The sequence below is a fragment of the Mustela nigripes genome, chromosome 2 (assembly GCF_022355385.1).
Source record: "Mustela nigripes isolate SB6536 chromosome 2, MUSNIG.SB6536, whole genome shotgun sequence".
NCBI classification, from domain to species: domain Eukaryota; kingdom Metazoa; phylum Chordata; class Mammalia; order Carnivora; family Mustelidae; genus Mustela; species Mustela nigripes.
In genome coordinates, this window is record NC_081558.1 from 119248727 (window position 1) to 119272087 (window position 23361).

At 36.8% G+C, this 23361-nt stretch overlaps 1 protein-coding gene across 10 annotated transcripts in view; it reads left to right on the top strand.

Annotated features, from left to right (window-relative positions):
- Positions 1-23361, top strand: part of TBL1XR1 (TBL1X/Y related 1) — a 166389-nt gene that overhangs the window by 136715 nt on the left and 6313 nt on the right. For all 10 annotated transcript variants that reach the window (XM_059391514.1, XM_059391517.1, XM_059391518.1 and 7 more), the window contains 9 exons: positions 4122-4267; positions 5918-6140; positions 6852-6984; positions 7551-7692; positions 10126-10189; positions 10281-10378; positions 12007-12067; positions 19751-19872; positions 20012-20086. In XM_059391514.1, the coding sequence (XP_059247497.1) occupies positions 4122-4267; positions 5918-6140; positions 6852-6984; positions 7551-7692; positions 10126-10189; positions 10281-10378; positions 12007-12067; positions 19751-19872; positions 20012-20086 (1064 nt within the window). The remainder of the gene's footprint in view (positions 1-4121; positions 4268-5917; positions 6141-6851; positions 6985-7550; positions 7693-10125; positions 10190-10280; positions 10379-12006; positions 12068-19750; positions 19873-20011; positions 20087-23361) is intronic.

The following is a 23361-nucleotide window of genomic DNA, read 5'->3' on the forward strand; positions in this document are numbered from 1 at the left end:
TTTTATTTGGGAAACATGTGTAGTCTCATGGGCTCCTGAGTCACCACACCTCTCTTGCCACTGCTTGTCTTTATTCCCGAGTTACTGTATACTGAACTTCATGGTTTTTAGCCTTACTTTCTTTCTGGAATCTCTTTTCCACCTCCCAAATCTTAATCACCCTATCAAATTTGTAGAGTACTTGATTATGGAGGTATTATTACATCAAATTTGCTCTTATTCCGGGAAGAAAGGGATGCTATTTTAAGCAATCAAGCCAGTCTTTAACATCTCATAGATGTTATAGGTGAATCTCTTTTGCCTTCTGTACTATGTAAATCAAAAGCGTCCCTAAAAAAGTGTTTCCTGCACATGTATTTACAGATAAATGCAGATATTCTTTGGCATAACCTGGTTCAAGTTTTAGAAGGAAGATTTAAGTCGTATGTTGTTTGTTTGTTTGTTTGTTTGTTTTGATTCATAGGTTTTCTGGTGCGCCAAAATACATTATAGTAGAATTGCGTACTGATTTAACAAATATTTATTGAGAATTAATTAAATTAGGTAACATTCTAAGTTTCCAGAATGAAAAGACATCAACTCTTTATTCAAGTAGCCCAGTCTAGCGTCATACACATACAAGATAACCGTTCAGTGTGGTAAATACCATACATGTAACAAACAGTAGGATTAACATAGCAGAGAAAGATCATCCTTTGGGGTAGTGATAAAAGGACTTCCCCTCCATTCAAATAGGAGGAAAGAACTTAGGAACACATTAGCTATAAAAGTGTGAGATAGCATAGCATATTCACAGTACTACAAGTAATTGAGAATCACTTAAATTTAATGTATAATGGGAAGAAGGGTGGGGAGCATGGAGCTGGGGAGATGAATATGGAGAGATAAGTAATAAGATAAGATAAGTAATAAGATAAGTAATATGGTCAGATTACAAAGGTAACTGTGTATTGTACTTAGAAGTATGGCCTTTATTAGGAGGTGCCAAAGGGATCAGGGATCGGTGAAAGTGCCCAAGTAAGGAGTGATGTGATTGGTTTTGTTTCACAGATAATTCCCTGGCTGTAGTGTGGCAAATGGACTGGGCTGGGGAAAGAGGAACTTAGGGTAGTAACTGTAGACAATAGATGATGGGGACTGAACTCCAGATTCCAGCACTAGCAGAACAGGAAAGCTAAACTAGTATTGTTAGGATTTGGTGACTGGTGAAGTACCAGGGGTCAGGGTGAAAGTTAGGATGACTTTCAGGTATAATGAAGGCGGTCAGATTTCTAAGGAAAATGAAGTTTTAGGGAGGGGAGTAAGAAAAGTAGTTTTGAATATAATTTTAAGCTGCCATGTAATGCTAGGACTATAAATTTCAAAATTACAGTTGAATTCAACATTTACTGAGGCAGAGTGTTTTTAATTGTGGAACTTTTTTAGAGTAGACATTAAATGTGAAGTGTCCAAACAATGCTAATAACCCTTTCAGTGCTGTTTTCTTACTATTTGAGAGCATTGTAAGCACATCTGTGATAACTGGAGATGGATATAAGCACCTGGGATAGCTTCTCTCCTGGTCTGATAGAAAAATTCAGGATACACAATGTGCTAGCCCCCAATCAATGTTGTTGCACCTGCTACTCTTAGGATATTCTTGAACATAAGCTTGAACTCTGTCTAATTTAAACAGGTTCTAAATGTGATGAATTTTGATTATTTAAATTATATTCATGAATTAGAAGGTTCAGAAGTCCTGGACTTTGCTAAAATTTGTAAGGCTTATGAAAGTCAAAACACCTGAAAAACATTGCTAATAAGATGTCTTAATGTTTCATGCACTATTGACACCACTTCCTAACAGCCTGAGTTGAAATAGAACAATGATGTAATCCTTTGTTTTCTGTTAGTAATAGGAGCTCACTCTGTCTTCACTTTATCCTTGACCGTATATCAACTTAATTGTTCAGTAGGAGAAATGAAATGTAGTAGTTACCTCCATGGTCTCTGAATGAATTTAAATCCTTATCCTCTTAAAGATAATGTGTTGTATATACACAAAGGAATATTACTCAGCCATAAAAAATGAAATCTTGCCATTTGCAATACCATGGATGGAGAGAAATAAGTCAGTGAAAGACAAATACCATATGATTTCACTCATATGTGAAATTGAAGAAACAAAACAGATGAACATAGGGGGAAAGAGACAAACCAAGAACAGACTCTTACCTGTAGAGAACAAACTGAGGATCACTGGAGGCAGGGTTGGGTGGGGGGCTGGATTAAACTGGTTATGGGTATTAAGGAGGGAATTTTTAATGAGCACTAGGTGTTGTATGATGTTGAATCACTAAACTGTACACCTGAAACTAATATTACACTGTATGTTAACTAACTAGAATTTAAACAAAAACTTAAAATATAAATCCTTATCTTATTAGTGGCAGATTTCCCATCTGTTAGCTCAGATTATAAAAATAATAAAACTATGTATGTGTGCACGGTGGAGACCCTCCGTAAATGGTACTGTCTATCTTGAAGTCTTTGTAAATCTCTGAGCCACTTGACTGTTTAGCTTTTCTTCCCATTTATGATTGACTGCAGAATTTATTTAGGGAAGGGCATATAATTGAAAATGGGACTCTGCAGCCTCACTGCTTTATCTTTTACCATCTCTTTACATATTTTCCAACCTTTAGTCTTAGCCTTCTACCCTGGCAATCTGGAATCTACTCATATTCAAGTAGTTGTTGGTTTCCTGATAGGAACAATGATGCAGAATGATGCTCCTTTTCGTTGGTATATTTCTTAGTTTCATTGCTATGTCTTTTGGCCATCGCTGTGGGCCAAAAACCATAAATATGTTCAATAATTATCATGCCTGTAGGCAAAATCATGAGTTAAAATCTAAGTCTTAAAAGTAACATCCTTTCACTTCTCACTATGGGTTGCAGGAGTAGAATGGCCAGGTGTTTCCAAGAGGGGAGAAGCCATGAGGAAAACCAGCTTAGGTGGACTTTGTCTACTGACCAATTAAAATCTTTCCTAGCCACATGCTTTGTGTGAGTCCATAGTATTTTATTCTAGACTGTTTATAGGTGTCATAAGAAGCCTGAAACTGGAAGCACAATATGCAGCAAGAAACAGAGTTAGCACTAAAAAACTAGGATAGGCTAGGTAACAGTTATTACGTGGGTTAATCCATTTAAGACACGAGTAAGCCCATATTCATTCAGTTTACTTAGTATGGAAATTTCTTAACATTCCATATTATAATGTGATTGAATTGTTTAAAATACATTAACGATAGGTACTGTGTAATGATAACCTCTGATGGATGTTTTAGTAAAGAAAATACACATGGATCTATCATTTTACTAGAATTTTACCTTTAAGTTTGAACTTAACTTTCATAAAAAGTAAGACCGACATAAAGAGATTTTTATTATGTGTTTTAGGTTTAAGTATTTCAAATTAAAATAAAGAATTGCTGATAGAAACTCAGTATTTACTTGCTAACTTTTGTTTTCTAAAGCTTTCATTTAGATGGGTTATTACTAAGTGGCAAAAAATTAGTAATTCTTTTTTGCATTTAACTCATACATACAGTGAGATTTAAGCATAAAAATTATTTTTGTTTTTATAAATAAACTTTAGTTTGCTTTTTATTTCCTAAGTTAAAAAATTCTGCAAAATACTGGATTTGTAATGTGTTTGATAATTTTTATGTAGAACTTCAAATACAGTACAGAATAATAAATGTCCCCTTAATTTAACTTGGCCTAAATTATCTTCAGTGAAGCAATGGATTCACATGATTTCCAAACCCCCAGCTTTAAAGTTTGATGCTATTCTTTGAAGAAAATGATGTGCCGTGGCTAAATTTTGTATATACTAGAGACTTCATATGATATTTTGTGTAATTAAAGTGAAAAGGAAAATATGTAAAAGTTAATATGCTTGAATTTGGGTATTTCTTTCTTTCTTTCTTTCTTTTTTAAACATATTTGACCTTAGTTAACAGTCTGGGATTTTAGATGGATTGTGATTTGAAAGATTACAGAGGTCTTTCATTTGTGTCCTATAACATGTTGTCACTAGGAAAATAAATTCTTATACCTTTTCTTTGCTTTTAGGATTTTCTCATTCAGCGTTTACCTTTGGTATAGAAAGCCATATCAGTCAGTCTAACATAAATGGTGCCCTTGTCCCACCTGCTGCATTGATTTCTATCATCCAGAAAGGTCTACAGTATGTAGAGGCAGAAGTTAGTATTAATGAGGTAAGGAAAATTTATTTCAATACAAACTCTTAAATTTGTCCTTAAATCTGCTCTCTTGTTTGTTCATTCATTATCTGACTTCAGCTTCACTAGGTTAACAGAATCGAAGAGTGGTGTTCCTTAAGTCACAATCAGGTTGAACGGGCAAGGCCTGTTGGCTTCGAACTGTAAGAACCATTAGTTCTAGTTTATTTCCCTTTCTAGGGTTTCATAAGTAAATAATAAGAAATAATTTTCTATAAAACAATAACATTGTGCTTTGTGTTTCTTTAAGACAACAATACTGAGAACATAATTGATGGTCTGAAAAATTATAAAACCTCAGGTTATTTGGTTAGACCTGATTTTGGAAGGCAGTTTATAATTAAAGCCAACTCTTGATATTTTTGCCTATCTAATAAGATCCATGTATAGATAAATTCAGGTGTCAGCCAACTATGACCCATGAGCCAAATCCTGCCTGCTTGCCTGTTTTTACATTGGAATACAGCCACGCTCATTCACTTACATGAATTGTTTTGGCTTCTTGGGTGCTGCAGTGGCAGAGTTGAATAGTTGTGATAGAGACCTTATGCTCTGCAAAACCTAAGATATTTACTGTTTGGCCTTTCACAGAATAAGTTTGCAAACCCTGGTCTAGCTAAAAATTTTCATATATGGTCAGGATTTATAACACGTGGAGCTCAGAGAGAGGTGCCAGGTTTTGTAAATCAGAGCACCCCATCACCCCACTGTAGGTTGTCCACCAGCTTATCATGAATCAGGCCTTACAAATGCATATTCCTAGCTCATATTCCAGTTTCTATTTCTGACTTGTTCTGTCTCCTTGTGCCTCCTGGAGAACTTTTTATTAATTGTGAGCTTCCTAATACCAATGAGAGGAGCTTTGGAAAATTACAGCTACCCCATAAAATTAAAGAGCACCAGTCTCAGAGTTACGATGGTACTTTTTAAGTGTAGTGTGCGTACGACTACCCTGGAGAGCTTGTTAAAACACGGATTCTTGAGCCCTTCAGAGATTTCCATTCCGTAGGTTTGACTGTCCATTTACAACAAGCTACAGGCTGTGATGGCAGTGCTTTCGGTCCTCAGGTCACGCTAGGAATAGCGTCAATTAGGAGATCCTCATTGCCATTGACTGGGGCTGTGTGACTTCTGCAAGTCTTTAAACCTGATTGTGCTTCTGTCTCAGCATTAGTAAAATGAGATGATTGTATGGCAGGATATCTGAAGTCTGTTTCTTGTTTCAGTATTTGAATGAAATCACAAACTTTTGAGTCCAACAAAGCTGTTTTAAAAGTTTTTAGTTGTAAAGAGGTATTTATTCTAATGTGGCACCAAGCCTCCTACCATTGTATGAACTCTTTCATATTGGTCATTGCTTTTCCCTGGAAGAATTGTGGAATCTAATTAATAAACTTTTTATAACCTGGGCCTACGTTTTATTACTACTTTGAATATTTTAACTTTCTCTGTGCAATATTTCACAGTATGACCTAGGTAGGAGGAGGAAAATTGAAACAGCTCTTCACAGTTGCTTCATTCTATGAGACTGACGCGCTACCTACTGCGCTAACGTGGCACCTACAGTTGCTTCATTCTAAATGTGTTCTCTTTCACGGTTCTTTTCTCCAAATTTTCCACATCCAGGATGGTACCTTGTTTGATGGTCGGCCAATAGAGTCTCTGTCCCTGATAGATGCCGTAATGCCTGATGTAGTACAGACAAGACAGCAAGCTTACAGGGATAAGCTCGCACAGCAACAAGCGGCAGCTGCCGCCACCTCCACAGCCGCCACAAACCAGCAGGGGTCTGCAAAAAATGGAGAAAACACAGCAAATGGGGAGGAGAACGGAGCACATACTATAGCAAGTGAGCTGAAATAAGAATTTCTAAAAATGCCTTTGCAGAAAAAGTATTTTTCTTTATGTGGATGTCTCCTCTTCCAGACTGAAGTAACATCATCTGTTTCATTTATGCCAACTTGTTTCCCTAACTTGTATCACAATTCAGATTTTTATTCCTGAAGCTCCCCCCCCCAAAAAAATGCTAGACTTACTTTCATGGATTCTATTTTCTTTACATTTTTAGAAACATTTTCTACTGTTAGATAAGTTTTATTGTTTGTCTTTGATTTCTAAGGAAAATTTGTAATACTAGTCATTAACACAGTAAAACTCTGACATGGAGATATAAAGGCAACTCTCATGTTATATGAATGATATCAGCAACCCCTACTGGCAGAAAGTCAGAACAGTGTTGACATGGATTATATTTGATTCAGATCATTTTATCAGTTTTAGCCTTGTTTGGCTCTAACCTTTTTGTGGTCTTTCTCACTGACTCCCACCACGCAAACACATACTCAGGTACATCTTTTAAAAATAGTAGGGTCGTACTAAACTAAAGATGGGAATTTATTTCTCATGTACAGTTATTTTCACCATTACCTGACATAGTTAAAAAAAAAATAAGTTGCACTGTATATTATAAAGGAGGTATTTGCTGATTAAGAATTCCCCCCCCCCCCCGATGTTGTAATATTACCTAACTGGCATTTTCTACTTGTTTCTCATGACACAGATAATCATACTGATATGATGGAAGTGGATGGGGATGTTGAAATCCCTCCTAATAAAGCAGTTGTGTTACGGGGCCATGAATCTGAAGTTTTCATCTGTGCCTGGAACCCCGTTAGTGATCTCTTGGCATCGGGGTATGTTTCTCAAAGTGAAACTAGAATGTATTTTTTATAAAAATATCATACTGAACTATTACAGATTTTATAAAAGCATTACTTACATTTCAGGTTTTTGCTGCTTTGTGGTCCTTTTTCCTCTGTAGATCTTTATTCTTCATAACACAATCTTAGAAGTTATTTTTTTAAGATTCATTTATTTTAGACACAGAGCGAGCACAAGTGGGAGGGGGAGGGGCAGAGAGAGTGGGGAGAATCTCACACAGATGCAGTGCTGAGCATAGATCCAACACAGGGCTTGATCTCATGACCCATGAGATGGTGACCTGAGCCGAAACCAAGAGTCAGTTGCTTAACTGACTGCGCCACGTAGGTGACCCGTAATCTTAGAAGGTTTAAGTAAATTTAATTCTTCAGAAGCGCCTAGGGCCCCCATAATAGAGACTAAGGAAAATACTGGAAATGGAGTTCTCTGAGAGTCTAGTTTTTATTTGCCTTATTAATAATAGTATGTAATATGTCACTTTGATTCTGGGATCCTTGAGAATATCGTGAGGATTTAAAATATGTTGCATACTTTATAGGTCTGGAGACTCAACAGCAAGAATATGGAATCTTAGTGAAAATAGCACTAGTGGCTCCACGCAGTTAGTACTTAGACATTGTATACGAGAAGGAGGGCAAGATGTCCCAAGCAACAAGGATGTGACATCCCTAGATTGGAATGTGAGTATCACTGTATTATCCATGGTGAATGTAGTTCCTAATCTGCATCACTTCTCTGAACCTCAGACTGATAGGAGGGTTTGTCCATTTTTTGAGCTGCTTTTGAGTTTCACTAATAAGAACAATGAACTAGGACTGGCCATTCTCAAATGTGGTGTTAAAAACAAAGTCTGGCCCTCCAGCAGTTGAACCTTTGTCCATCTGGTGGTTGCCCACTCTCTGCTTTGTCTTCAGTGTAAAGGACAGGTGTTATAATGGTACTTGCATAAATGAGGCACATACTAAGTCCTTTGCTGGGGTGGGTAGGAGAAATCTCCATAATAAAAGCATGTTCTTGTTTTCTTATCTTGTATGGACTGATGAGAACTTCACTGCTGACTACCTTTTAGGGACCATTAGTCTAGATGACTTCCAAGCTCTGTTGTAGCCGTAGGAATCTCCTACTTCTCTTTGTCATTCTACATCTTCCAGAGACAACTTAACTGTTCTTACTTATCAGGTTTGAGCTCCTTGTTCTTTATAAAGCTTCACCTTTTCAGTTTCAAGTACGTGATAAGCAGCTTAGTTTGTTTCCATTCCCGTGATTAATTTGTGGAAAATTAGCATTTTTAAAGGTCTCATATCTTTTCCTTTATTCCATGTTGCCTTTTTCCTTCCTTGTGACTTTGTATCCATTTTTTACCTGCTCTTTGTGAAGTTTAAGAAGCATCTTAGACGATTTCAGCGTTCCCAAGCTTTTCATAGGATTCACCATTCTTTCCTCAGCAAGTGAACACTCTTTCCTCCTCTGGCCTCTTTTCAATAACTTCTGTGCAGCTTTCCAAAGGATCTTCCAAGTCTCTTTCCAGTGAATGAGATCTGTCTTTAAAAAATGATATGTCTAGCTGAATTTCTCAGTGTCTATGAAATTTCTTCTAAAACAAATAGGTGGTTTTTTTTTTTTTTTAGTGTTCCCCTCACAAAATTTCCAGCAGTGTATTCACTCTTTCCCTCCAATGAAAATAACAATTACAAAAATGAGAAAGAGGTTTAGCACACCCACAATATCTATTGTTTGGTTGTAGGGTCAGGACTAAGAATTATCTTCTTAATGGGACCTTATTAAATTCTTAAGTCTAAGGCCTTGATCTATGCTGTTTGGTTGAGAGACCGTATGTTAACTTAATGAGATTTACAGGTTACACTGAAAAGGATGTTTACAAATGTTTGTTTGTTGAGCTTGGTGATTCTCAACTGCAAGTTACAGTTTTAAGAAGTGTGGACTTTTCAAACATAGATTATTCACTATGAACTTGAATCTTCCACTAAAAAGGGAAAACATTATCCTTGATTAATGATTCTTTTCCATGACCAAAGCAAGAGCCTACGAGATATCTGATCTTTATTCTTTTCCTACTGTGCTGCGACTGGAAATTATCTATTGTTGGTTTCAGCGTGGCTCCTTCTTCCTCAGATAGAACCAGATTCTGTCAGGACTGAGTCTATAACCCCTTGTACCAGCATCTGTTTTTCATTTACCTGCACAGCTAAATGGCTTGAGAGGTTTGAAAGGGGGCAGTCTTGTTTTCAGTTTCCTTTCCAAAAAGCATCACAAAAAGCACTAAGGCGTGATTTCTTTCTGTGTCTTCAGTAGTGTTTACTAATCCTAGCAGTAGTCTCTTTAACACACTCTGTAACTTGCACTTCCATAGATCTGTCCTTCTGTTGTACCATTCATCCAGGCCAGGCACAGTAAGGGAATATAAGATTAGAGAAATTGGTATGGATTTCTCCTAGCAGTAAAGCAGTTCCAGGCAGTTGTACTCACTTCATTAACTATAAAGTCAGCCTACACTCTTTTCTGGGTTTTTTTTTTTTTTAATTGGTATGGATTTCATATTGAGAAAGAATTAACCAAGGAAAGAAACATTCAATGATATTTAAATATCTGATCATCTGAAACGGCAATATTATTTGGCTCACACACGAGCTTCATTGAGACAGTAAAAGATTTAAAGGGAGGACCATATAAAATTTTCTAATCATAACAAAATGTTTTAGCCAGTTTTGCTTTTTATTCTTTTCAGTCATTATAAGATTATGATTTGTTGGGTGTCCTTCCTAGTTGACCCCCTACTCCCATCTTGAGTCATGTGCATCTCTGAGAATACCATAGACCTTTGCATGTGTGTAAGGGTGGTGGTGGTCTTGCTCCAAAATAGTTCCTGCCATTTTTGAGACTTGGATATAAGGCTCCCACACTGACTACATGCTGATTAAATTTTAGCTTCATAGCAGGGAAGGGTGTTTTGTAGGTCTTTGATACCATTCCCAGATTTTGAAGCAGAGAATGTCAAGATCTACTCTTCTTAGAGTTTAAACATGAAATAGTCAAATAACAATGAAATGCCCTTTCTGAATTATATAATTGAAGGAAGTGTGTTTCTCTGACAGAGTGAAGGTACACTTCTAGCCACTGGTTCATATGATGGATTTGCCAGAATATGGACTAAAGATGGTAAGTAAAGCATTTTTCTTTTTATATGTTTTTTGTTGATTGAAGTTATAAAGCTTGAAGAATTTTTAATGTTTTTCTTTTTGAATATTAGGTAACCTTGCTAGCACCTTGGGGCAGCATAAAGGCCCTATATTCGCACTGAAGTGGAATAAGAAAGGAAATTTCATCCTAAGTGCTGGAGTAGACAAGGTAAAAGAACTTTAAACTGAGTTTATAAAGGTTAGTGTGTTAGAGTATGACTGAAAGTAATGTTTTCTTCTGCGGCTCATATAAGCAAGAAAACATTCGTATATGGGAAATTCAGGTATGAATTCATGATGATAGTAGAAATACTCTTAGCTTTTCTGTCAGCTGCTTCTTCAGTTTACTCATCACAGTGCCATTTATCTTTTATCTTTGTGACCACTCATCTTTGCTCATATAATGGATGTCATACCTCCCATATTCTGCTTCCTTTCCCTAGCTTCTAGTTTATCTCAGCCATGAAAATGGCTCTGGAGTGATTCCTTGAGAAATCTTTGAGCTGGTCAGTTAGCCGAACTCCTGCTGCTTAATTGAAAATGTGAAAAATGCAGGGTCATTGCAGCTTTTTCTACCCAGCTAGACCTGGAAATAGGGGTAGATTGAAAATAAGGCCTTCTTGCTTTTTGTTTTCTTAGGTCATCCCCTCTGTCTTAGCTCCCAAAATTAATACAGGTATAAGACAATTTTAATCCAGGAAAGTGTATGCTTGTGTGCTTGTTAATTGAGTGAGTTTTCAAAAATGAAATCAGAGAGGAAGAAAAAGGAAGAAAAATAAAGGAGTCCAGGAATAGGAGGGAAAAGTCCTATTAATAACCACTGTCACTGTATAATACTTTACATCCTAAAAATTACAAAACTAGTGGTGGGAGGGTGTTTAAAGGAATTGTGAATATATCCATGCAGATTTATGGGTCGTACTTGGATATAATATACAAGACATTATCTTAAATACTGTCAAAATTCAAGCTGCCCGTATATGTAAATGTGAGCTTTAAAAATCTTTAGTATTGAAAATTGGTTGATGACTTTATTATCCAAGAATTTGCCTCCTAATAGTTAAAAAGCTTTAAAAAAATTGCATTAAATACATTATTGGAATTGAGTTTCTTTTTCTTTTTCTTTTTTTTTATTTAAGATTTTATTTATTTATTTGACAGAGATCACAAGTAGGCAGGCAGAGAGGGAGGGGAAAGCAGGCTCCCCAGAACCCTGAGATCATGACCTGAGTCGAAGGTAGAAGCTTAACCCACTGAGCCACTCAGGCACCTCTGCAGTTGAGTTTCTTAAGCAGTGTAATATGTCTGGTGTTCCATAGACAACTAATAATAGTTGTTGAAGGAAGTTGAAGGAAGTTGACTGATGAAAAATCACCAGGGGAAAAAATGCAACAACTTAATAGTCATTTTCCTAAGAATGGAGTATAACCTCGCTGTACTATTGGGGATAGAGTAAATGTTTAAAGTTAAATTCACCCTGACATTTCCTATTGCTTTAGCATAGTTAGGCATCTAATTTATGCACCTATGATGAGCTTTTTTTTTTTTTTTTTAAGATTTTATTTATTTATTTGACAGAGAGAAATCACAAGTAGACGGAGAGGCAGGCAGAGAGAGAGACAGAGAGAGAGAGAGGGAAGCAGGCTCCCCGCTGAGCAGAGAGCCCGATGCGGGACTCGATCCCAGGACCCTGAGATCATGACCCGAGCCGAAGGCAGAGGCTTAAACCACTGAGCCACCCAGGACCCCTCATGAGCTTTTTTTAACCTCTTAATATGTTTTTCTTTTCAATCTCAGACTACAATTATTTGGGATGCACATACTGGTGAAGCCAAGCAACAGTTTCCCTTTCATTCAGGTAAATCTTCACAATTTATATGAGAACGGGGGCTTTCTTCTGTTTTTCTAATTAAACTTTTAAAAGCCATAATTCATATAAAATCTTGAAATATCAAATATCAGTCTTGTTACTAGTCCTTTGAGGAGTTGATGTTCCATGACTTTCAGATTGTTAATTGTCAGGGGCTCATCAAACGTTTTCTGTGAAATGTACCATTAAAAAATCATTTGCAGCCTAGTGCAATTAGGTTGGTATTATCTAATGGTAAGAATGTAGATCTCTGAATCAGGAGGTCTAAGTTTGAATAGCAATTCCATCCCACTTAACAACCTTTTAGACGGAGCAAGTCATTTAACCTCTCTGAGCCTCATTTCCTCTATCTATAAATGAAGGATAATGATTATGCCTATTTGTTATGAGGATAAAACTAAATAATGTATATATGGAAATACTGTATAAACTTTATAAACTCATACGAGTTTAGGTGGTGGTGTTTCTCATTTTGGACTCATGTTTCTAAGTCAGTCCTCCTATGTACCTGAAATTAAAAATTAGACTTGCCCAGCATTGTTGGAACTTTGGTGCCTTAAATGGGTTTCTCTTTTAAAAGATAATTTGATACTTAAATACAAAAATTCAGCCCACCTCCTAATAGTGTGCTTCTTGGTATAGAACCATGCATGCGCCAGGGTATACAACCTGATGAGTAGGGACAGCTGGATTTTAGTACCTGCTCTCCATGCTGTTCTCAGGAAGTTTTCCTGATGATCATTATTAAACTAGAACAAGATGCCTGATAACTACAATTGACCCTTGAACAACACAGGTTAGAACATATGTGGCTTAATTTTTTCCAATAAATACAACTGTAATACCATAAATTTATTTTCTTTTTTATTATTTTCTATCGCTTTATTATAGGAGTACAGTATAAAATTCATATAACATACAAAATATATGTTAATTGACTGTTTCTGTTCATGGTAAGGCTTCCAGTCAACAATAAGCTATTAGTAGTTAAGTTTTGGGGGGAATAAACAATTCACTGCGGAATTTTGGCTGCATGTGGAAGGGCCTGAACCCCTGTGCAACTCAGGAGTCAGCTAAGTTAGAGCAGTAGGACTGCCTGAGTTCACTGCTGCTTTAAAGGTTTCGTTATAGTTGGAAAGAGTTGATAACAAGGCTGATGAAATTTAACTGGTTATTTTCACATTATTGGTAACATCCTTTTCACACATAGCCAGTGGCACAGCATCACCTTTAAAACTGAAACAGCTTCTGACATTCTGGCTTTTTGTCTTTTTTCTGAATAGTGTGACTAAACAAGCCGAATAAGGTACGAAGTGACCACTATGCATTGTTTGGGTAACATAAGTGTGCAACCATCATGTTAAACAGTTCAGCTTCATTAAAGCCTATCACAATAATAGGTGTTTACACATCAGTTTTTGTTTACCTGTTTTACTTCCACCTTTGTTTCTAGTCCTCTTAGGTCACTGGCTCTTCTATTCAAAAATTTCTCCTAACTGTTAGGAGTAATGCAAATTTGAAATAAATTAAGCATCTGGTATTGTTACTAATGACTATAAAACGTAAACCACCTTTGTGTTAGAGATGGTGCTCTTTGTATACAGGATCCCATTTAGTCCTGACTGCAACTTGATGAGGTCAGTGGTATTAAAGTCATTTTATAAGTAAGCTTTTTACTCAGGATATTCTTTATTGCCATGCTTTTTGTTTTTTTTAAACAGCTTTATTGAGGTCTAATTATCATAAAATGGGCTATACATACTTAAATTGTACAAGTTGATATATTTTGACATGTACATACCATGGAAACTGTCACCACACTTCAGACGATGAATATACCTGTGAACTTCAGAAGTTTCCTCCTGCCCCTTCGTGATCTCCCCTTTCTTCCCTAGACCCATGGTCTTTCCACACTAGGAATTAGTTTACATCATGTGAATGGAATCAGCCTTTTTTTGGTCTGGCTTCTTGCACTCTGAAAAATTGTTTTGCATTTGCTTTAATTGATAAATAGTTATTTGTCATGTTGATACACCAGTTTGTTTATCCATTCCCCTGTTGAAGCAAATTTGGGTTGTTTCCAGTTTGGGGGGCTATTATAAATAAAACTGCTGTCATTGTTCATGTACAAGTCTTTGTGTAGGCTTGTGCTTTCATTTGTCCTCTGCAAATGTCTAAGAATAGAATACCTACATTGTATGGGAAATATATGTTTAACGTTAATAAACTGCTGAACTGGTTTTCCAAAGCCTACATTTTCACCAGCAGTGGATATTCTAGTCCCTCCATATCCTTGTCAGCACTTGATAAGCGGTCAGTGTCATTAATTGGAGCCACTCTAATAAGTGGATATTGGTATCCCATTGTGGTTTAATTTGCATTTCCTAATGACCAGCGATGTTGAGCATCCTGTCATGTGCTATTTACCATATAGAGATCTTACTTGGTGAAGTATCTGATCAGATCTTTGGATCTTTAATTTATTGTTTTCTTCTACTGAGTGTTGGGAGTTGTTCTTGTATGCTGGATACAAGTTTATCAGGTATTTACGAATGCTACCTTAAAGTCTCTGGCTCACCTTTGCATTGTTTTAACAGCATCCCTCTGTGTCAACTCTGTTTCAAAGAAAAGAAAAAGCAATACTTTCCCTCAAAGATCAGGAGTTATATTACTGTTGATTAGTTCTGTAAATTATTTATTTGTTCTTTCATGTATCATGCTTTCAGTGTCAATCTAATTTGCTTTTTTTTTTTTCCTATTTGCTTGATGTGGAAGTTGAGGTCACTGATTTAGACCTTTCTGCTTTTCTATAATATGGATATTTAGTACTATAAATTTACTTCTGATTACTACTAAGTGACATCTCTGTTGTGTAACACTCTCTTTTCCAGTAATGTGTCCTGATAATTCCAGCTGCCTAGGTCTCTGTAGATTCTCAGCTTTGTCTCTTTAGGAAATTCATTGATCTCTGCCTAGAGAGATTCTTCTTCCCTATGCCAAGACCTGGACTTTTTTCCCCCAGATAGTAAGCTTGGGTAGTTAGAAGGTTGGTTCCCATTTTCTCAGGAACCTCTGTCTTTTATTGCCTGGTGTCTACTGTCTTAAATTGTTTCTCATATATTTTGTAAGTTTTCTGGTTGTTTTGGGCAGAAGGTAAATTTGGTTCCTGTTACTCCATCTTGACCAGAAATGGAAGTCTGTTATGGTTTTTAAATTACCGTATTTTAATTACTATGCTCCATTGTCTCCTATATACTCTCTTGCATAAAGCATAAATCGTGATTTCAGCTGAGTTACAGTAAGTGGCCATTTCATACCCATTAGTATGCTTAGAAGAACTAATAACATTCATGAGAATTTGGAGAAATTATTCCCCTTATACTTCGCAAGTAGGTGTACTGGTGCACTCACTCACTATGGGAAACAGAACAGTTCCTCAAAAAGCTAAACATAGAATTACCATATCATCATCCAGCAATTCTACACCTAGGTATATATCCAAAAGATTTGAAAGCAGGGACTTGAACAGATTCTTTGTCATTGTTCATAGGAACATTATTTACAGTAGCCAAAAGGGGGAAACAGGCCAGTGTCCATCAGCAGACAGATGGATAAACCAAAGGTAGTCTACACGTACAATGATTATTCAACCATGAAGAGGAATGAAATTCTGACATATGCTGCAACATTTATGTGCATTATACGCATTATGTTAAGTGAAATGTCTGTGCAAATGTCCTTTAGACACATTATGCTGAGTGAAATAAAGCAGACACAAAGAGATGAATAGTACAATTTTACTTATTAACTATCTAGAACAGACACATTCATAGAGACAAAGTAAAGATTAGAGGTTCTCAGGAGTGGGGGGAGGGGGAAATGGGGGCATTATTGCTTAATGGCTACAGAGTTTCTGCTTGGGGTGATGAACAAGTGGGAAAATAGTGATGGTTGCACAGCCTTGTGAACATAATACCACTGATCATACACATAATAAAATGACATTTCAGGTTATATATGACCACAGTATTTAAAACTTTATAATAAAATATGCCCAAGCCCATTGGATTGTATACTTTAAATGGATGAATTTTATATTTATAATATATTTATATTTTAATAAAGCTGTTTCTTAAAAAATGCAGATGAGTAATAAATGTCTTTCTCTCCTTACTACATAGGGTCGGTTCACTTGTTACCTTTTTAAACTATGAAGGATGAAGGAGGTAACAGAAATACGTCAAAATTTGCAGGACACAAAAATTTTGATCTTAGCTCCAAGATTTTAAAAGATCGTGTAGCCCTACGCAAATTAACTTTTCCTAGTCTCTTTTATCATGTATAAAATGAGATCAGTAATAGCGAACACACCTCTCACATATCACTTACATAAAAGTGCATTTTGTTGTGAGATGCTTAACTTTCTTTCTTTCTTTTTTTTAAGTTTATTAAGTAATCTCTGCATCCATCATGGAGCTTGAACCCCAAGATCAAGAGGCTTGTTCTGGGGCGCCTGGGTGGCTCAGTGGGTTAAAGCCTTTGCCTTTGGCTCAGGTCATGATCCCAGGATCCTGGGATCAAGCCCCACATGGGGCTCTCTGCTCCGCGGGGAGCCTGCTTCCTCCTTTCTCTTCTCTGCCTTTCTCTCTCCCTACTTGTGATTTCTCTCCCTCTCTGTCAAAATAAATAAAATCTTTAAAAAAAAATAGCCTTGTTCTGAGCCAACCAGGCGTCCCATAGAGATGTATTCCTTTTCTAAAGAATTTGCATCACCTAGACTCCTTTTATTTTAGGAGTAAACAAAAAGGAGATAGGTGTTCTTAGATTACACCAGTTTTGTAACCACTGTATTTTATGAGCCAGGTGTATCACAAAGCATAAATCCTACAACTCATGTTGCAGCATTCCCCATCTTCCCCCCAGTTAGCTTTACGTGCTCATACGGTTTTTGTTTGGTTCGGTACCTAATGGTGTATTTGTTTAAGTGCCACTTTCTTAGCCTCCCATCTCATGTTTTTGCAGACAGCTCTGCGTCAAATTAACATCCTGATACATTGTGACAGATTGTTGGCATTCTTTGTAGTATTTTATTATACTTTTGTTTTCTAAGTTTATTAGATTTTTCAGGCTTCCCCACCACCACCACTTAAGACTAGAACCAATTATTTATCAAAGAAACATTTTGTTAAAATTATTTTTGAGATGATATCTTATGTAATGGTATTTAATGTCAAAATGAAAATATAGTAGGTATTGAGTCATTGAGTCAGATTCCAGTCACGAAAACAGAATCTAATCCAAGAAGGGGAATTTAGTACAAGGAAATAGTTGCAGAGGTGTTAGAAGAGTGAAAACCAGAGGACTATGAGGTAACCCAGAGTGTAACAACTGCAGAAAACCTAAGACTATAGAGAAGGCAGGATCCAACTACCCAGTGGGAATTAGAACTGGAGAAACAAGACTGCCTGGCAAGAACAGGCATTTGGAGGAGCTGTTGCCAGGCACCCAGCCTTGAAAGAAAGAGGAGAGCAAAATTGCCTGTCTTCTCTGTTTCTTTTGACCTTGGGCTCTTGACAGTGTCTCCCACTGTCTGGATCCATCTGAAAACCAGTAGGCACAGGAGCCTGGGATATATAATTTGCAAGAGTCCACCCACTGTGTGCAGAGCACAGTGTGGACAAGAATAGCCCTGAGGGCAAGCAGACCATGAACAGGACAGCCACAAACGTGCATCTGAGATGATGTGATGTGTGCAGACAGCAGTGCAGTTCATACGTAGTGCTCATCAGAGTCGGCCTGCATGTTTGTTTACTGGCTGGTTTAAGTTGGATTCTCCCAGAAGCAGACCTTGAGCCAAGCATTTGAGTGACATGATTTGTTAAGGAAGCACTCTCAAGAGAAACAAAGGAGGAACTGTAGGGATCAGGATGGGGAAGAGAGCCCCGCTCAGCCTGATCCAGGCAGGGCTTCGGAGTGTTTAGTATACCTCGAAGTTTTTCTCATCTTGAACCACATGCTAGATTTTTGAGTCTCCCCCTTTTCCCTCCCAAACCCAACTACATACCACCAGACATTGGGTACTAGCCATCGTGGGCGGGGGGCGGGGGGGGGGGACGACACTGTTGGAGGCAGCAGAACAAGGCATTTCTGAAGAAGTTTACCATGGGAGCCCTTTAGAGCCAAACACTCAGAAATTGGGACTTGGACACAGCACAGGTAGACCGGGTGTGCAAAGGAGGGAGAGCACAGACCCCTCTGAAGTCATATTGCCCTAGATGGTAGTAGAACACAACCTGCTCTTCACTCTGCTTGCTTGGCTTATTTGTCTAATGGTGCTCAGAATACCTATTTGTAATATGCTCAAAGTAAAAATAGCAGTTACTATTATGCATAGATATATAACAGTCAGGAAGTGTGTTTCTTTTCTCTTTCCCGTAGACACAAGTTCTGACCTACTTTATTAAATGCTTTGTATCTCTAATGGGAATATAGAGCTTCACTATAACTTCCTGTTTTTCTCCTTGTCTGTGTTTGCTCTGAATGGTAAACTTGTTCTGTAAAGGGCAGAACATAACATTTTTAGGCTTTATAAGCTGTAGAATCTCTGTTGGAGCCAGTGTGGTCTGCCCTTGTAGTGCAAGGCAGCCATGATAATATGTAACCAAATGAACTTGTTTAGGTTTTAATAAAACTTTATTATAAGAACAGTAAAATCTGAGTTTTATATGAGGTTCACATTCATAGGTCTTCTTTTGATCCTGTGTCATCTTTTGATCCTTACCCCCAACCAAATGAAATGTAAAAACTTCTCTTGGGTAATGCCCTAAATCCCTTGGTTTTTTGTGTGTGCTCCTATCGCTTAACCCTGTTACTTGATATCATTATGTTAATCTGCATTAAAATTACAGAGAACTTTTGCACCTTGCAGCAGGGGGGAAGTGAAAAGAATCTCCAATCATATCGGAGCTAAAATAACTATTAATAATTAGCCAGCTTTTGAATGTCTTTTTAAATTCAGTGATATAGGTTTTAAGAGGTATTTGACAAGAATCACTTAGAAGAAAATGTATTTGCGATCATATGCAATATTATCAAGTTGGGTGGATTGGAAATTATTCAGCGTAATATTTGTCTAACTTGTAATTTACAAAGTCGGTTTCACACACATCATCTCACTTGATCTTCACAGTATCCTTGTGTATTAAGCTTAAGAGTTTTATCCCCTTTTTTAGATGAGGAAAATAGCATGAGAAGTTAAATGACTTGCTTGGGGCCCCACGGTTAGGGGTGGTAGAACCAAGCCCCCTTGTCCATGGAACACTCAAGAGAATTTTAGAAATAAAAGGAAGTATAATATCACTTTTAAAGGTTTATAAATGCAATACCAAGAATGCAGTGCTAGTAACTTACAGAGCAAGCTCTAGGAACCCTAATCTCCTGTGTTACTTTCTGTTAGGCTGTGTCTCATATAGAGACAACTGAACTGAAATTTAATATTGTGGTATTTAGATATGTTCATTTTTCAAAGTTCTATTACTGACTTAAAAATTATAAACTAAAATGCTTAAGTTCCTATTATCATACTTAATGTCCAAGCATGGTTCAAAACTAAAACTCCTAGATTCCAGTACATGTGGAATGAACACAAACCTGGCCCTTTCTCCTTTTCAGCACCAGCACTGGATGTTGATTGGCAGAGCAACAATACCTTTGCTTCTTGTAGTACAGATATGTGCATTCATGTCTGTAAATTAGGACAAGACAGACCTATTAAAACATTCCAGGGACACACGGTGAGTAGCCTCCCCCCCTCCAAAGTGATGATGATGAATAAGTAATATTACAGAGTGGTTTTGAAGTGTGTGTGTGTTTAGTATCCAAAGAGTAATCAGGTCTAAAAATGAAAATGTGAATATTTCCTGTTATTTTTAGAATGAAGTGAATGCTATCAAATGGGACCCAACTGGCAATCTTCTGGCCTCCTGTTCTGATGACATGACTTTGAAGGTAATTTGCCCAGCAGTCACAAAGAATGGCTGCTCTGGCCATTTTTAGATTGTTTAGAGTGTCTGTCTTAGAGTTCATCGAACACTTAAACCCTGGAGGTCAGGATTTACTTTTTAATACTTTTTTTTTAATAGTTAATCATTTTTTTTTATTTTATTTTGTGAAGTATTTCAAATGTTTAAAAAACACAAATAAATTCTATTTAAAAATAAGACTATTTGATAGGAATTGTGGTGCTAAGAAACCTGTCTTAAGTTGTCTTCTAGAAGATCATATACTGGTGCAATTAAAGTTTATTTGCACATGTAAAAATTTGACTAATAAGTAACAGGTCTTTATAACATTTGTGGATTTTGCTGAAATTCTATGAATTGTATAAATTTGATTTTGTGGTGTGAATGTAGATCATCCTTGCTAGAAGCTGATCTATAGCAGAGAATTGCTTAGTTGGTGAGTGAGCCTCGTTGACATGCCAACAGCAGCAACTCAGCATGGATTTATGTTTTTCTTGTCAGTGTGACTAAAAGCAAAACTAACACCTTGCACCTGTGCACATCACACTTAGAGAAAAAAAAAGCATTTTTGAAATAAAGAACAACCTAATGCTAATCTCCAATATTAATGATGCTTTGAGCCCTTTCCTGCAACATAGTAACTCTTCTGAAAATAATTTTATTCTTGACTCTGCAATGCCAGTGGCTGCAGATGTGCTGACCCTTACAGATGGAGGAATCATGAGGGAAAACTGCTTTTCCTCCTGTGAACAAAAATAAAACCTTGGTAACCTGGTGGCGTTTTTTCCTTAAATACCTACTGTGTTCTTAGTTATATAGTTTTCTGAAGCCTGGGCTTCCTTGCGAGCACTGCTAGTAAAAAGACTTTACTTATTGCTGTTGTTCCTGAGTTTTCTTTGCATGCAAGTGCATTGCAGTCATAAAATGAAAACCTTTTGAAACAGAGTATGGCACATATGTGGAAATGAAAGAAGGTCAGTGGCTGGAGAGTCTACTGAGTTGCAGTTAGGTTAAGTTTGAGCTAGAAAGTGTTAGCTTTTTGTCCTAAAAATAATCAAAGGTCAGAATTTTAAAGCAGAAGCGAGATGGGTCAATAAGATATTGTGTAGTGGAGCGGTTCTGAGCACATGAAACATGAGTTGGAAGGTCTTGCAAAAACTGAACAATGCAGATGGAGGTGCTAGGTGGGCTTGATGATCCAAGAAGAACTCTACCCTTGGCATAAACATTTGGGACTTCTCAGCAGGTGGGTGGTCATTGAAAGCCATGGACTTAGATGAAGCTATATAGGGAGAGAGGACAGAGCAAGAAAAGAAGGGAACCTTAGAAATAGAAAATCTTAAGATTGCCCTAGATGGTAGTAGAACACAACCTGCTCTTCACAGTTGGAGGTATCATTTCACATCTATTAGGATGGCCATTATAACATAAAAAACAGTATGGAAGATATTCAAAAAAATAGAAACAGAACTACCATATTATCCAGCAATCCCACTTCTGTGTATTTATCCAAAAGAACTGAAACGTCCAACAGTTACCAGCTCAAGAAGAACGAGCTTCCAAAAGGAAACTGAGAAGGAATGACCAATGGAAAGAGAGTGTTCAGGGAAGAATGTTTCAAAGGGAGGTGATGCTGTCGAAAGGTCAAATGAAATGAGTTTTGAAACATATTTTGGGGGCTTATTTACATGGAGTTATAAATGTATAGGATCCCAAAACATTATGGGTTTGTTTCATTATGTCTTATTAGATACATTACAGGCAGACATGTGAAACACACCTAATTTTTGTGGGAGTTTTTTTGGTTGTTGTCGGTTGGGTTGATGTGGGTTTGTGTTTGTCAAGATTTATCTTTATTGAATGATTTTGCCGCAGATACCAGAGTTGGTTTCTCTTAATTTTTGCTCAGTAATAATATGAATTTTAAACCTCTGTACACATATGTTTTCAGCTCAAGCAAGGCTAATTATTCTGTACTCATCGTTTTAACTTTAATTATTGCTTTGTTATTTTTCATGGTTTGTTCTTTGTGAGTCATTTTCTAAACTTTTATTATGGTAAGAAAACACCTTTTTTATCCGATTTTTTTAAGTGTTCAGCACAGTATTGTTATCTATGGGCATGATACTATAGACTATAGAGCTGAAATTTTACACACGTGGATTAGCTCTCCCCCAATCCTCTTCCCCTCAGCCTCTGGCAGCTGCCAGTCTTCCCTTGGCTTCTGTGAGCTTGACTCTTCTGGATACCTTATATAAACGGAGCCATGCAGTATTTGTCCTTAAAATTCATCCATGTTGTTGCATAGTTAGGAATTCCTTTTTTTAAGGCTGAATGATAAATACTCCATTATATGTAATACCGTATTTTCTTTATTCATTCATCCATTGATGGACACTTGGGTTGTTTCCATATCTTAACTTTTGTGACTAATGCTGCAGTGAATGGGGAGTGCAAATACATTTTTAAGACCCTGATTTCAGTTCTTTTGGATAAATACACAGAAGTGGGATTGCTGGATAATATGGTAGTTCTGTTTCTATTTTTTTGAATATCCTCCATACTGTTTTTCATAGTAGCTATCATTTTGCATCCCCAGTAGTGTATAAGTGCTCTAATTTATCCACGTCCTTCTCAACATTTATTGTCTTTTTTATGTTATAATGGCCATCCTAATAGATGTGAAATGATACCTCATTGTAGTTTTGATTTGCCTTTACCTCATGTCTAGTGACATTGAACGTCTTTTCATATACCTACTGGCCATTTGTATATCTTCTTGAAAGAAAGGTCTGTTCAAGTCATTTGCCCGTTTTCAAATTGGTTTATTAGGGGTTTTACTGTTGAATTATAAGAGTTCCTCATACATTTTCAGAATTAACCCTTTATTTATAGATACGTGGTTTGCATATGTTTTCTCCCATTCTGTAAGTTGCCTCTTTATTGTCCCTTTGCTGTGCAGAAGCTTTTTTAATTTTATATAGTCCATTTGCCTTTTTGGTTTTGGTTTTGTTCCCTGTGCTTTAGTGTTCTTACAGGAATATATTATTTGCAAGTTGCTCATCTATTTGCCCTTCTCTGTTACAAAATACTTTCTCATTCTGAATCCTAAGAGGAATTTATAATCTACATCTGTTATTTAAGGGACAGTGTTAAAACTAATGCCTTAAATATCTTAGGACCATTACCTAAGGGACTTAATAAATGTTGAAGTTTGTACCATCTTGGGCTCTCAAAGCCAATCTTAGAACTACAGCTAAT